Source organism: Macrobrachium nipponense, chromosome 10 (assembly GCF_015104395.2).
Source record: "Macrobrachium nipponense isolate FS-2020 chromosome 10, ASM1510439v2, whole genome shotgun sequence".
NCBI lineage: Eukaryota > Metazoa > Arthropoda > Malacostraca > Decapoda > Palaemonidae > Macrobrachium > Macrobrachium nipponense.
In genome coordinates, this window is record NC_087204.1 from 67,448,164 (window position 1) to 67,462,556 (window position 14,393).

The 14,393-nt window shown below is 36.8% G+C and overlaps 1 protein-coding gene across 5 annotated transcripts in view; it reads right to left on the reverse strand.

Moving 5' to 3' along the window:
- Nucleotides 1–14,393, reverse strand: part of LOC135223655 (DENN domain-containing protein 5B-like) — a 263,276-nt gene that overhangs the window by 46,538 nt on the left and 202,345 nt on the right. For 3 of the 5 annotated variants that reach the window (XM_064262308.1, XM_064262307.1, XM_064262312.1), the window contains exons 12-18: nt 11,289–11,504; nt 10,947–11,139; nt 10,636–10,803; nt 10,137–10,233; nt 5,658–5,780; nt 4,522–4,971; nt 4,233–4,378 (exon numbers count right to left, since the gene is read on the reverse strand). In XM_064262308.1, coding sequence (XP_064118378.1) covers nt 4,233–4,378; nt 4,522–4,971; nt 5,658–5,780; nt 10,137–10,233; nt 10,636–10,803; nt 10,947–11,139; nt 11,289–11,504 — 1,393 coding nt within the window. Of the gene's footprint in view, nt 1–4,232; nt 4,379–4,521; nt 4,972–5,657; nt 5,781–6,730; nt 6,767–10,136; nt 10,234–10,635; nt 10,804–10,946; nt 11,140–11,288; nt 11,505–14,393 lie in introns of all 5 variants that reach the window. The other 2 variants (XM_064262310.1, XM_064262311.1) reach the window with 2 other exon arrangements.

Here is a 14,393-nt window from a genome sequence, read left to right on the forward strand (position 1 = left end):
TTTATGGACTTCATGAAGTTTGCAGCACAGAAAGATGCCAACATTGATCCTCGGAACATCCGGTTCCTAGAATCTAATAAACGAGAATCAACCCTGCATCAATATGACTCAGCAGTAAAGAAACTGGCTGTATTTTTAAGGGACTCAAATGCACAAACCATGACCACAAATCTGGCAATAATCTTTTTTAGAACCTTGTTCGAAAAAGATCTAGCAGCAAGTACGATTACTACAACCGAATCGGCACTTAAGAAAATCTTCCAATTTGTATTTAACATTGATCTGACAGATTCTTATTTTTCGTCTATCCCAAGGGCTTGTGCTAGACTTAGACCAACAGAGACACCCAGAACAGTCTCCTGGTTCCTAAATGATGTCCTTAAACTAGCTTATGACACTGATCACGAATCATGTGATTATATAACGCTCCTAAGGAAAACGTTATTCCTAATAAGTCTAGCCTCAGAAGCCAGAATTTCTGAACTGTCGGCTCTCTCTAGGGAACCAGAACATATTGAGTTCCTCCCTTCAGGAGAATTACTACTCTTACCAGATCGTCAATTTTTGGCTAAAAATGAGGACCCACAGGATAGGTGGGCTCCATGGAAGATTATCCCACTTCCTCAGGACCCATCCTTATGTCCAGTTAATTCCCTAAGAGCATATTTGAGCAGAACTGCCTCGAAATCTTCAGGCCCTTTGTTTATTAGGGAAAAAGGTGGTACTATTTCCCTAAAAGGAATCAGACAACAGATTCTGTACTTTATAAAGCAGGCTAACCCAGAATCATTTCCACGAACACATGATATTAGGGCAGTAGCCACCTCAATTAATTATTTTCAACACATGAATTTTGACGATCTCAAGAAGTACACACGCTGGAAGTCCCAGACAGTATTTAAACGCCACTACCTAAAGTCGTTAGAAGCCCTTAAATTCCCAGCAGTGGCAGCTGGAAACACAGTTTCCCCTGACACTGCTTAGAACAGTAGTAAGTAGTTAATTAGCCCATGTCTCTCTTTACATATATCTCTCTCCTACCTGCCTCGCTAGCATTCTTGACCTTAGCTCGGTTGTTACTGGCTTACATACTTTACCTTGGATTGCACTTTCTATGTATCATGATGATTTGGATTGTATATACTTGTATCTGGGTCTCTATTGTGTAATTAAATTCCTGTTCATTGGTGTGTGATTAGTTAAGATTATTTGTTGGGTTATTCAACCCTATTTAGTAGATAAGTTTTAGAGTTCAGGATCATCAAAACTCTCATAAGTTAAGGAATTTTATTGTTTACTTTTAGTATTAAATAACTAATATTAAATAGTATTTAATGTTATTCAAGTTTCAATTTCCTTACAGTAATTTATCTACACTAACTTTCCAAGCTGGTGGGGCCAATTCTCTGTTACTATTTCACGGAGCGACACAGGCTGAGCCCAGAAAAAGGATTTTGACGAAGGAAAAATCTATTTCTGGGCAATGACCTGTGTCACCCAGTGAAACCCACCCTTTACTTCCACACCCTGTCTGGCCCAAGCTTGGGTGCTATCTACAGGAATGGTAAACAAAGGCGCTAGTGGTAGTAGTAGGGGGCCTAGAATGGCTCCTCTGTAGACTAGGGATATTGAGGAAGGAAGAGACTAAATGGCGAGAGACCTCTGGTAGTGGTTTCACTCGCCCCAGATACCATACCGACACCTTGAATAAAGGTGAGCGAGCCAGGACACTCTGGCACTACCATATAGCTTTTTCTCTGGTATTTGTAGCAATACTTATACCTTAGAAATGAGTGCTAAAGGAACCATTTCACTGGGCGACACAGGTCATTGCCCAGAAATAGATTTTTCCTTCATCAAAATCCCTTTATTAAAATCTTTCTTATATGAAGAATTTCCACCCACAGGTCATTGCAAAACTTACATGTAAATGATAGATGAAGTATTTTCATTCACATTATACTGTATTTTCACAAAATGCACAAAGCACTGGCCATCTAATATAAATTTCTGTATAAAACAAAAGAGAACTCATTCATTTGCTATGATGGTACTCTTTCCTACATTTGTATGGGAAGACCTGTAGTACTGTACTTTGAATTAACCTTAATTTTTGTTGGAAAAATTTGTAATAATATGTACTAGGTTATACAATAAGGAGGCAAGTATAAGTCTTTAATAAGGATACCTTGAAATACTGTAAATAGACCTCGGTTGAACATATACGTACAGGCCTACAGCATATAAAGCACTGGATACTTTGTTATACTGTTCTTGTACTGAATGGTAGTACAACACCTTAACTTATTACAATTTTTACATTACTGAATATCACCACTTTGACTTATGACAATTTTGAGGTATGATGAGGATATCTGCTATTGTTCCAGAGACAGTCCTATTGTAATAAGGAGTTTTCACTAATCCTCCATGACTTAAAGCCCTATGGTGTCAGATTAGTGAATGCCACCTTTCTATAGCTTTCTTATTACATCATATTTTTTCAAGACAAAACTGTAACTTCTTAGGCTGAATAGCAATTTTCATGAGAGGTGCCCAAGCAGCTAACCCTGGCCAGAAAATACCAGACAGGAAGCATCTAGAAATTCACAACTCTAGAATCAAGTAAGATTTCAATGAATGGGCAGGGACTACCTGAAGAAACACAGATAACAGCTTACATGCCTCAAGCTTGGCATACAATTAAACTCAAAATCTTTCTGCCTAGCAGGATGTCCAAAGGGAGACTAAAATAGTACAGACAATAATTTTTCTCCTGATCCTATGTCCCGCAAATGAAGGAGGAATAATCTTAACTGCTATGAGGCTCTGACCTAATGAAAACAAATTCAGAAATCCATGATTAAGATTTAAGTGAAAACTAGCAAAAATTATCAAACACCCCAGGTGCCAACCATTAAACCTGTTGGATAACTCAGATTGTCCAATAAGGAAAATGGCCAGTGCTCTAAATTCTAGGCCTAAACCTTGATGTGAGTGGCATCCTTCTGCGAGAAGTCCTTTGCACTTTTGAAATGACATGCATGACCAAGGAGATGATGTTCTTGGTAACCTGCCTCTTAATCCTTCTTGCAAATAAACAATCTGGAATTATTGTTTCTGAAATTTTTTGTCTTTCATAAATACACAAACACATCCCTAAGTAGAGGAGGCAGTTTTCAAAGCCCTAGCATGGATTAAAGAAAGATGTGGCATTTGGTGAAGTGAAGCAATCCTGTGAACCTACAAGATGCTTTACAACGAAGTCTGGAGCAGATGAAAGGTCAACTGAAATCCATTGTCAGTGTGACTTTGCTTTACACCTAATGGAGCTAAGTCTTTCTCTGTCCTCCCTAAGGTGTTGAAAAGAACATGTCAAGCCCATCCCTATCTCCCTTTCATCATCTACATACTGACTTCCACAATTCCCCTTAAGGTACCATTCCACAATTCCCCTTAAGGTACCATTGCCCAAGCTTTCCTATTCACCCTTCACATAATATTTCATTTACTTTTCACTTCACTGACTTGTGTCCCAGCAAATACTTGTCCCCTTAAGTAAGTAGCCCTCTTTTGCATTTTCTTCCAAAGGAAGCTTGGCTTATCACAGTTGAGCCCTTGTTGGGGAATAAAACCCTCAGGCTCTCCATACACCTTAAATTTACTAACGAATGTACTTGTAGCAACTTTGTGAGAACTGGCAGCCTTCTCATGCCTCAATACATTAAAAAGATTTCTCAAACTACCCTCTATTAGTAGAATTATACCTGAGTTAATGATTCTGCATTGGTTTCTTCTTTTTCCTTTCCCTTTTCAACATTTTTTCCTCATTTTGTTGTATGCCTTACTCTTTGCATGGATTACTCTTATTAAAAGTAATAAAAAACCTTCAAACAATGAATAAGCACTTTTATTTTGTGATGGGATGGTGGGGTGTAACGGATAACTAAGACATCACCAGTATGATTGCATTTTTTGTCTGAGGGGTAATTTTTTGTGAATGGGAAGTAAAAATGCTAGGCTGTGCTAGCAAGAACTTATAATCTTCTCACATATCTAAATTTTCCCTGTTCCCATTCAAGTTCTCATTTAAGAACAAGCCCCTCCACCAATCCCTATACGTATGCATCTTGCATTGATGTGAATGATCTATTTAAAACTTTTATAATTTATAACAGAGTACAATTTTTTTCCAAGAGCATAGAAAGTCATTATTGAGGATTCTACTTTACCTGAAAGACTAGTTCTACTTGTCCTCTTGGTACTGGAATATTATTTGTCTGACCTATAGTACCACCGAGGCTGACCCAGGCATTAGCTGATGTGGAAGCCCCACTTGATTTTCGCGATGGGAATATCACAACTCTGTATGGCACTACTGCAATAATATAGAAATTGGCAAAAACATTAAGAAGAAAAAATTCTAAAATATAACATGGACAATGTATCTACAAGGTATGACAGGTATGACACGACAACTGTGGTCACTCAACCACATGAGCTCAACCATGTACTACTTACTTGTTGAAGTATAAGTGTTGGTATAACAGAAGTAATCAACTGCATTCAGAGACAATAAATAAGAGAGGAACTGCTCTTTTTCATCATCACATCTAAGGAAAGCATAACGTTTGTATAGATTACGTAAGAGTTCAGAATCACTGAGGAGTGAAGTCAAATGTTTGGATAAAACCTTCTTCTCTAAGGATAACCTCACCCATGCCCTTGCATACCCAATATGAGTCTTTATCTCAGTCATTGCAAGAACATTACGCATATCAAAAGTAACTGATATAGGAAGTGGACGTAATGAAGGGACGCCAGATTCAGACTGTTTTGATCGTTTTTCAATGCTACGGTCACTAGGCCAGCGCTCCTGAAGGGACTTTTTACGGAGACTATTGGTATTGCTAGGAGACTTGGTAGGAGAGGCTGGTGCACTTTCTGTTTCTAATGCCATAGTAGAGAGATCTGAAAATATGAAGCATGAGTCAAGTCCTGTTCATAACTGGTACACATCAGTAAAATCATGCAACAAATATTTGACAAGATTTGATGTTACAGTGCAAAAAGACATTTATGAACAAATAATCTTTCAATACACAACATTTCCATCCAACTCTTTAGTCCAAAGATGTTTCTATTATCCATATAACCCTGAACATATTTGGTAACGCTCAAAATCCCAATTCCTTATGAACTGAACAAAAATACCTAAGAATGGCAAGCCCATGTAAACTAAATTATCCAATGAATAAAAACCAACAAAGCCTCAATTTGATGAAAACTCACATGCAAGGAGATTTGCTTTAAGGTCAGACCTAGATTTTACTTTACCATTATAACAACAAGCAAACAAACTTGGGAAAATTACCTAATCTAACTAAACTGCATGGATATACATGTGATTATATATAAACACATGAACAACAATATTGGAAAATCAGCACCTCAGATGTGTTAACAAACAGCATGAAGCTCCAAGAATCATTGTATAGTACTGTACAATAAATCCCAATGACGGCTTCATTCGTAAAACATAAGATGCATATCCACTCAGATGAAAAGCAAAGTAAGACTATCCGCTGAAATGGCTTTAATTAGAAATATGCATGCAGAAAAAGTATGTTTCCTTTTTAAACACAACAACCACTTACCAAAATTATTTGCTAACTGAGAGGCCAGAGACCCAAGGCCACTAATGTTACCCATTTTTAAGGACATGAGCATCTCCGACAAAGGTGATAAACTGCTAATCTTTGGTGCGGTGTTGTGAGGAACTGAAAAATAATGGCAAGCAATTCTTAACATCCCTCACACACCACTTAGCCTTTGTTACGTTATCAGGAATACTGGAAAGTATTTGCTGCCAAACTGAATTGATATGAAAAGTGCACTGGATAAGGTGATCCAACAGTAAGCCAGAAGACAAGCTGGAAGACAAGCTTAGCATAACACTAGCTCAACATACAATAAAGTTTGTAAAAGGACATGACTGCACCAAACCAAAATCAAAGCCATGAACATAAATCACATACCTTAATATTGCCATGCTTTATCATCAGTACAAGAATACCCAGATAACATAGTGCACTGATTGCAAAGAAATTAGAAATTACATACCTGAAAACCACTAAATAAACATCAAGTCAAACTTTGGAATATGCTATTTTTAATGGAACTAAATAAACATCAAGTCAAACTTTGGAATATGCTATTTTTAATGGAAAAGTCTATGACAATGGATAACCTTCTGTAATTAGAATACTGCATGCATTTGGGTATTCCTGTACAGTATCTATCTTGTAGTACTACTTTAGGACACATCAGTGAACAAAATATTCATAAAGACAAATCCCATACAGTAACTTATGGTGCAACTATCACAAACACTAAAATTGCTTCAGCCTTTTTTATACAGTACTCACAACCTAAAAATCTGAATAAATAAAGGAGAAAATTGTAATGCAGCAATAGGTAACAACAGAACAAGAAAACTAACATGAAAACCATGACATCTTTCTACAGTTTAAATGAGATAAAAGTTTTGAGAATGTATTCTACAGCTATGATGCAAAGAGCAATGAACAAGGAATACAAAAGCTGACAAAGAGAGAAACTAAGACCTCCAAAATGTGTCCAATTACTGTACTACTTTTAATCATGCTTAAAAACAACTGGCTAAAATTTTAAAATGTAATACTGAAAGTTAGTTGAGACCAAAACATACAATCAATGCGTTTCCTCAGAATACACCAGGCCATGGCTGCTTGACCAAAAGAAAATGGAGGAGGGTTAGTGTGTCTAAAGCTAGAGTGTTTCTGAACTGGAAAATGTATGCACTGTTCATGAACATTAATTAATACACTTGCGTAATAAACTATTGTGGTTATTTGTAACTACTGTTCTGTCAATTACTAGGAGAATGTGTGCAATTTGATATTATTCTTGATCTAATAAAAATAAAGTACAATAAAATCTGGCCACACTATAAAATACACCTAAATTCCAGTTTGATGGCAATTAAAATCTAATGAGCAATTCTTCCTTTCATAAAGGATTCTCCAATTACTATGAAAACATATGCTTATAAAACTAATTCTGAGTTTGGGTGTATCAAAGCAAAAGAGAGCATGGTTTGGAAGTTATTTAAAAATATATAAAAGAATCATTCATTATCAATCTGAAGAAACCTTTAAGAAAAAAAGACTACTCCTAATATACTGAAATATTTTTTTAAATTGAATTTTTGAGAGGATACAAGTCCTATTCTTAGAGGACACTATGATATCCCATGAAGAATACAAGTGGAAATTTTAAATGGTTAGTCAATGTTCCCACTCCACACAAAACACTCAAGTAATTTATGCAGTAATATGACTCAATCCCACTTCATGGGGAAAATACAGTACCAACTCTAACCTAGAACCTAAGTTATAAAATTGTAATGAAATGTTAAAAGATGGTGAGATTTTGATACTGAAATTTTTAAGAATTTCTATTTTCCAAAAGAAATATGTTGTTACAATTTTGTTATAAGTGTGCAAGTCAGTATTAGCCAAGAATAGTGTTTCCCCCATATTCGTGGGGGATGCCTACCAAACCGCCCCGGAAATAGTTCAAACCCCTATAATAACACTTAACACTGCCTATTTTGTTAGTTGAAACTCAAGAAAAACCCACAAAAAAATGTTTATATACCTGGTTTTTTTAACAGTTTTATCACAAAAAGTGCATTTTATGGTTAAATTGATTGAAAAAACCAGGAATTTGTGGATATTTTTCATAGAAATAAACTGTGAATATGCAAAATTCCTACAAAATGACAAATTTTCTGAGACAATTTGTATTTTTTATAGGTACAAACCTGAGGTCTTAACAATAGGATAATTCCTAGTACCTAACTGGATCCGGTTAAATAGCAGATGAAAGCAAGGAATTTTGTGATATCTGGCAACGGATGCGTATATTGGATGAAGAGTGCGTCAATCTTTCCCAACTCAGGATGTCTTAACAAACAGAGGGGTGGCTAGAGACGGGCAGTATAATGTTAAGACCTCGGGTTTGTAGCTATGAAAAATACAAATTGTCTTAAAAAATTTGTCATTTGTCATATGCAAACAAACCTTCAGTCTTAACAAGAAGATAGACTCATACTTTGACCACTCTTCACCCGATCTACACATGCGTTGCCAGATATCAATATCACAAGATTCCTTGCTTTCATCTGCTTTTAACCGGATCCAGCTAGGCGCTAGAAATTATCCTATTGTTAAGACCGAAGGTTTGTTCGCGTACGAACAATAATGGGTAGATATGGTCCATATAGAAATCTGTGAATATTGAGAATGCGAAAACTGGGGGTCCACTGATTACCAATCAGTTAGTGAAAGAAATCTTGAGTCTTCCTCTCATATGAATATCTCTCACTATCAGGTGCCCCCTACACATATACATCCCAAAAGTAATTAATGTCTTGGCAAGCTGGAGCAATAAAAAATAAGAGGGAAAAAACATGGGGAATGGCATTCCCATAAGATCAGGTTTTAACTTATGGAACATAAAATATTTCAATCATTTAAAACAAAATGGGTCCATAAAATGTAAAAATGTCTTACTGTATTCATGCCAAGTTGACACTTAGAATAAAGGCAATGTCACATCTTCAAAAGAGAATCAAACAGACTCCCAAAAGCCATCTGCAGAGATTTATTTTTAAATATATGTACCCATACATAACTAAGGATTTGTTTCTCCAATGTCACAGCTATTCAGCAGTCCTGTCTGACTGGAGATAAAGTTAGTATCAAGAACCAATCAAGATAAATGGGTGTGTGAGTTTTTTCATTATCAAAATATAGCCTTGTTATCTTGAAAATGGATAATAAGTGAAAGTTGACAAAAGGCTAGTATGGAAGAAAAATAAAAGTAACAATTCAGATATGTATATAGGCAAATCTAAACCTGTCAAAATGACAATACATGCAGGTTTATATCTGCTCTGTTGGCAGCTTTTCCAAACACAGTAAAATACTGAAATAAAATTGTACAAGCAATGTTATTTATCATGATTCAAGTATATTTTTTTATGAAACAAAAGGCCGAGGATGAGACCCACATGGGCATATGTCAGAAATGATGAGAAACTAAAAAAAAATAATAGTGAACAATTATGGCACCACAGTATTTTTTGTTTACGTTTGCAGTTGTTCACTTTCATTTGTGTAATCGTTACAGAGACGAGCAAAATTGAATGGATGCTATTGCTGGGTACCACTGCCTTACATCAAGGAAGTGTACTGTACTGTACTGCATACAGCAAGCATGGGAACAAAGTGAAATTCAAAATGAATACCAAATGCATCTCACAACTTTACCATTGTAACTTTAAAAACTAAGTCTAACAGTCTTAACTCTATCCAAAAAATGAATAAAACTCAACAGACAGGCACTGAAGACTGACACAAACAACTTTTTTGTCATATGGTGCCAAGGGTAATTATGGACATTCACAAAGTAGTATGCTAGAGGACTCCATCTACTGATGCATACTAAATTAGAAGGGTGATGTAGGATTTCACCCATCAATCAATAACACTCCTGATTAATGCCACACAATACAAGGCAGTGTATACCAAGCAGTGTAGCATGAGTATATTAAGAGGTTTTTACATTGCATGGACTCAAATTACAGATTGAAGTCATAAAACTTGACATAATTTTAAAAAGACAGTAAAATTTTGAGATAAAGGTAGACTGGAGAACAAAATAGGGGGTGCTGTACACCTAAATACATAAAGCATAACATGAAAAAAACACTGACATATAACACACCAACCAAAATCTTACCTAAACCTTCAATAATAAAAAAAAAACCCGAATGCTAACCTAATTAAAAACTGTATGAGTGCACTTCAGTAGTTCAGATCATGTAATTATAGGAAAGGGACCAACATTCAGCAAACGTGTAAACACACTATTCTGAATAAAACACCCAGTGAAAAATCTTGGATATCATCATCCAAGAAAGACTGGAGCTTAAACACATCCAGACAAGCATGGACTGAGAGCAAAAGTACAGTCAAAAGCAAAGTGACAATGTGGTATGTTCAGAAATAGCATTAATATATACATACCTGGAGATAAAAAGTTAGGATTTATAGGTTTGGATGAGTCACTGCACTCTTCCAACTCTTGGTAGTTGAGCAGATGAGACCACAAGGCAGATTTACCCTATTGAGAAAAAAAATTGAATTAAATACTCAAAAAGATCTATAATGTGACATAAGATGAAGACTATACTATTCCAAAAACTTTTAATCAGACCAATTATCATAACAGGATCCTTAAAAGAATTGGAATGGAAACTGATGCAAAGCAACATTAAATAAGTTAGACAGTTGGGTGGACAATGACCATGGGGAAAAAATAAAAATATATGTCATACGACAATGCAAACAGAACCCTAATGGTTGCTGCAAAGTACTGTTCTCAGTTCACAGTGAGTAAGGCCTAATAAGAGGAAAGCAAGTAAAATCCAATAATTTACTGGGATTAAAATAACATACAGTATTGTTGGCTAAAGGAACAAAAATACTACCTTTCCCAGTACTAGATAACCTTAAAAGTACTCACCTGTTTACTTTGAAGTCCATGAGCCCACACACGCTCAAGAAGATCACATAAAGATGCTATTAGTGTATTTTCCTCTACTCCCACTAAACTTCCTTCTCCATGACCAAGCTCCACTGCTTCAGATCCCATTTTCTCTACTAACATTCGTTTGGTTCTAGTTTTACACTCCTAAAAACAATAAATACAATATTACAGTAAAAAAATAAATTGTAGATAAAATGCTTTACTTTTATGACAAAGACCTTATAAATACACATTTCTTTTGCACATAACATGACTACAACTCATACACATTTAAAAATGTTACATACTCTCAAAAGCTGTTCCACAAACTTCCAGTTAGTTTGTGCCATGTGTGCAGGTGACATATCTGCTAACTTTGGCTGTAGTTTTGCTTTGACATCATGCATAACCCTATCTCGTTGATCACTTGTCAAACCTGTATGCTCCAAGTGTCGTTCTTGTCTTTCTCTCCGCCTCCATGCATGACTACTTCGTTTTTTGCTGTGATTGGATGCAAACAAAGAAATGCACAGGTTGAGTACATGAAACAAATAACGGACTGTTGAATTTTCAAGCACCAATTTTCTAATTCTATAAAGTATTTGTGAAGTTCTTCATTAAGTCATTTATATTTACAGTACAGTACTTACTTATGAGGTTCTTTATTAAGTGCTATTCTATCCAGTAAAGGAAAATGGCCAGGATTAAACTGAGTGCAGGATTCTGCCTGTGGATCCATTGGCTGTGGAGCAGGAGCTCGATAATCAATATGCGATAATCTTTTCTCTAGGATTTGCTCAGTTTCTCTTATGGTAGTGCAAGGCTCATACGAAGGTGTACGAACTAAACTATCATCATATCGTTCCCTGTAAAAAAAAAAAAATTAAAGTTAAGCAATAAGTATTTTTCCCAGGTATACAAACCAGACCCTTTCATATTATATGGAGTATCCTTCAGCACAAGTTGGATAGGTCACTGAATCTTATTAACAAAGTAGTTAAAATGGTGAAGATGGAGGGCGGAGGGGGTTAAACAAGCTTTCCTCATGCTCACTATTCTATTCTTTCCTTCAGTCACAGGGACAAAAGAGGGTGGCTGAGATGGATGCAACCTATATGAAAGGCTGTGGTTTGAAGAAAAATATGAATTTCTTCAAAAAATTTCCTCTTAGTCCCTATATGAATACAACCATTGCCATTCATATATAATACTTTCCTTTAGAAGGCAGGGTAGTCCAAAAGAAGAGAAAAGCTGAATTTCACCTGGAAATGTCAAGCCCCTGTTGCCTGTGGAAGGGAGGGTTGTGATTGCCATGACCTCCTACCATTCCAGTGGAAAGAAGACCAGAGAGGTAAGGCCATGTGCCTGAGATCCCCCAAAATGAGAGGGAAATCAGGTAGGAACAATGACTTTGGAGAACCAAGGCAACTCAGGCAGGATTTGGAAGTTACATGCAGCTCTCTCCTGACTATTCATAGATAATAGGTTCAGAGAACCTCTACTGTATCCTTCCTCCCCTTATTAAAAGAGAAAGTACAGAGGATATTACTTTCTAAGCTAAATATACCAGACACATACTTCAGCCCAGACATGCTTGTGAAGGGAAAAGAATACTAAAGGATAACCATTCATTCCTCAATCAGTCTTCATACTTCATCCAGGGACATACCAAGCTTACATACTTGGATGAGATGCGGGGTGCCCAGTTGGGACCCTGTACGTAATGACATGACTCATTGAACACTACCATCTGTCCCAAGGAGAATGCGTCCAGCAACTTGTGGTTGACCTTCCTCAGGCAGAATGAAGAAAAGTTAGTCTGACTATGCTTGACTCCTGCTCTCATCACTGAAACACTGAAGATTTCTTCTGAAAGGTAAGAGAAGGTCCCACCCCCATAACTGTGTGTGCTCTCAAGCTGGAATGAAGGCCATACTCTTGCTTGATAACCTCACAAAGTTGGAATGAAAGGATGTTCCCAGACACCACCTTCTTGCTCTATGCTGTACTAACAAAGAGTCTCGTTTTATGTCCAAGTGGGCATGCATCAAAGCAATATCCTTGCCATAAGTACAATGTTCACCCAAAGGCAAACTTTGCCTCTGTTCTCTTGCTTAGAGGAAGAATTCTGCTTCAATTTCTCCCTCTTCCCTCTTATTCAAGGGCTTCCTCCCTTTTATATTCATACACCGAGGATGACAGTCTAAGGGCAAGGAGAAAGAAAAAGAAGCCAAAGAAGTAATAAACGAAGATGGCCAGGTGGGAGATGAAGAGGAAGAACAACGAGACACTTCTTCCTTCTCACCGTCTTGTCTGAATCATTAGTCGACTTTCCCTATGGGGAGGTGGTTAAGGTAGGGGGAAGAGAGGTCACGACGACAGCTTCCTCAGCTACAAGTATCACCACAGCCATTGGGGGGATCACTTGTAGCAAGACAAAGGCAAGTACGGTAAGTAGATGGTTGGTTAGGCTTTTGTCTTATGAAGGAAACCAGGAATACAGCAAAAGACGGAGTATCTGAAATATTTAAAAATAGCCACAATTTTCAAAGGTAGTTAATGAAGATAATTCTCTAGCATCCTCATCCTGAAATAAAGGATAGAACAGGGTTGTTAATGGGTGACATATCCCTTCCACAAGAGGATGAGCCAGTGGTAGGAAGAAGAAGAAGAGTAGCCAAAAGCAAGAAAGTTATACCACTGCCATACTTCTCCCACTGAAGTGAAGTCCAAGAGGAACACTCAACACAGAGGGCTATGAGTACATTCCCTTCTTCTGCAAGTAATATGAAATGTATGTGGGTTTATAAATATGAGAGATATCAATCATGGCTGCTCACTCTCTCTACAATGGCATTAGCTGTGGTTATTTTCTATAAATGAGACAAACAAGGTCAAAAGACACAGGAAACAAGAAGTAATTAAACAGTGCACATGGCAAGGTACAAGGTAAAAGAAACAATGATATCATGGTACATACTCTACCAAAATTCGATAATCAAACAGGGAAGAGACAGCAGATGTGTCCTCTTCTTATGGCAACTGATGAAGGAAAGGAATGGATAGCATGAGAAGTGTGGGTAACCAACCTCTCCTCACATTCACTAACACCTCCACCACATTGACTAGTAAATTGTTTACCAAGATTAAATGGCTATTCCAGCTTGCACTGAAGGATACTCCATATATGAAGGGCAATAGTTGTATCCCTCTAAGAACAAATACAAACTACCGTATAAACACATACATTACTGCAGTGTTGCTGCCTAAATGATAAGGGGCTACATAATTTATCAAGATATAATGGTATCTTCATATCAAAGTAGCTATTATATAATGCTTTTTTTAAATACTACAGTTCTTAAATTGTTAATATTATATAATGCTTTTTTTAAATACTGCAGATCTTAAATTATTAATATGTAGTACCAATTCATTTTTCTGATATTTTACTGAATCAAATAAAAGACAGTGAAATGCTGCTATACCAGGAAATAGTATATGCCTTTTAAATACAGGCAGTCCCCAGTTATTGGTGGACTTGGTTATTGGCAATCTGGTTTTATGGCACTCGTCAAGCGCCATAAAATCGGTGATTTATGGCACCATCCCGCCATAACAGGCCAAGTTCTAGTTATCGGCGCCATAGTTGTGCTTATGGTGCCGATAACTGGTTATTGGCGCCATAAATTGCCAAGTTTTGGTTAATGGCGGTTTTTGCTTATCGGCACCCTCTTGGGAACGGAACCCCTGCC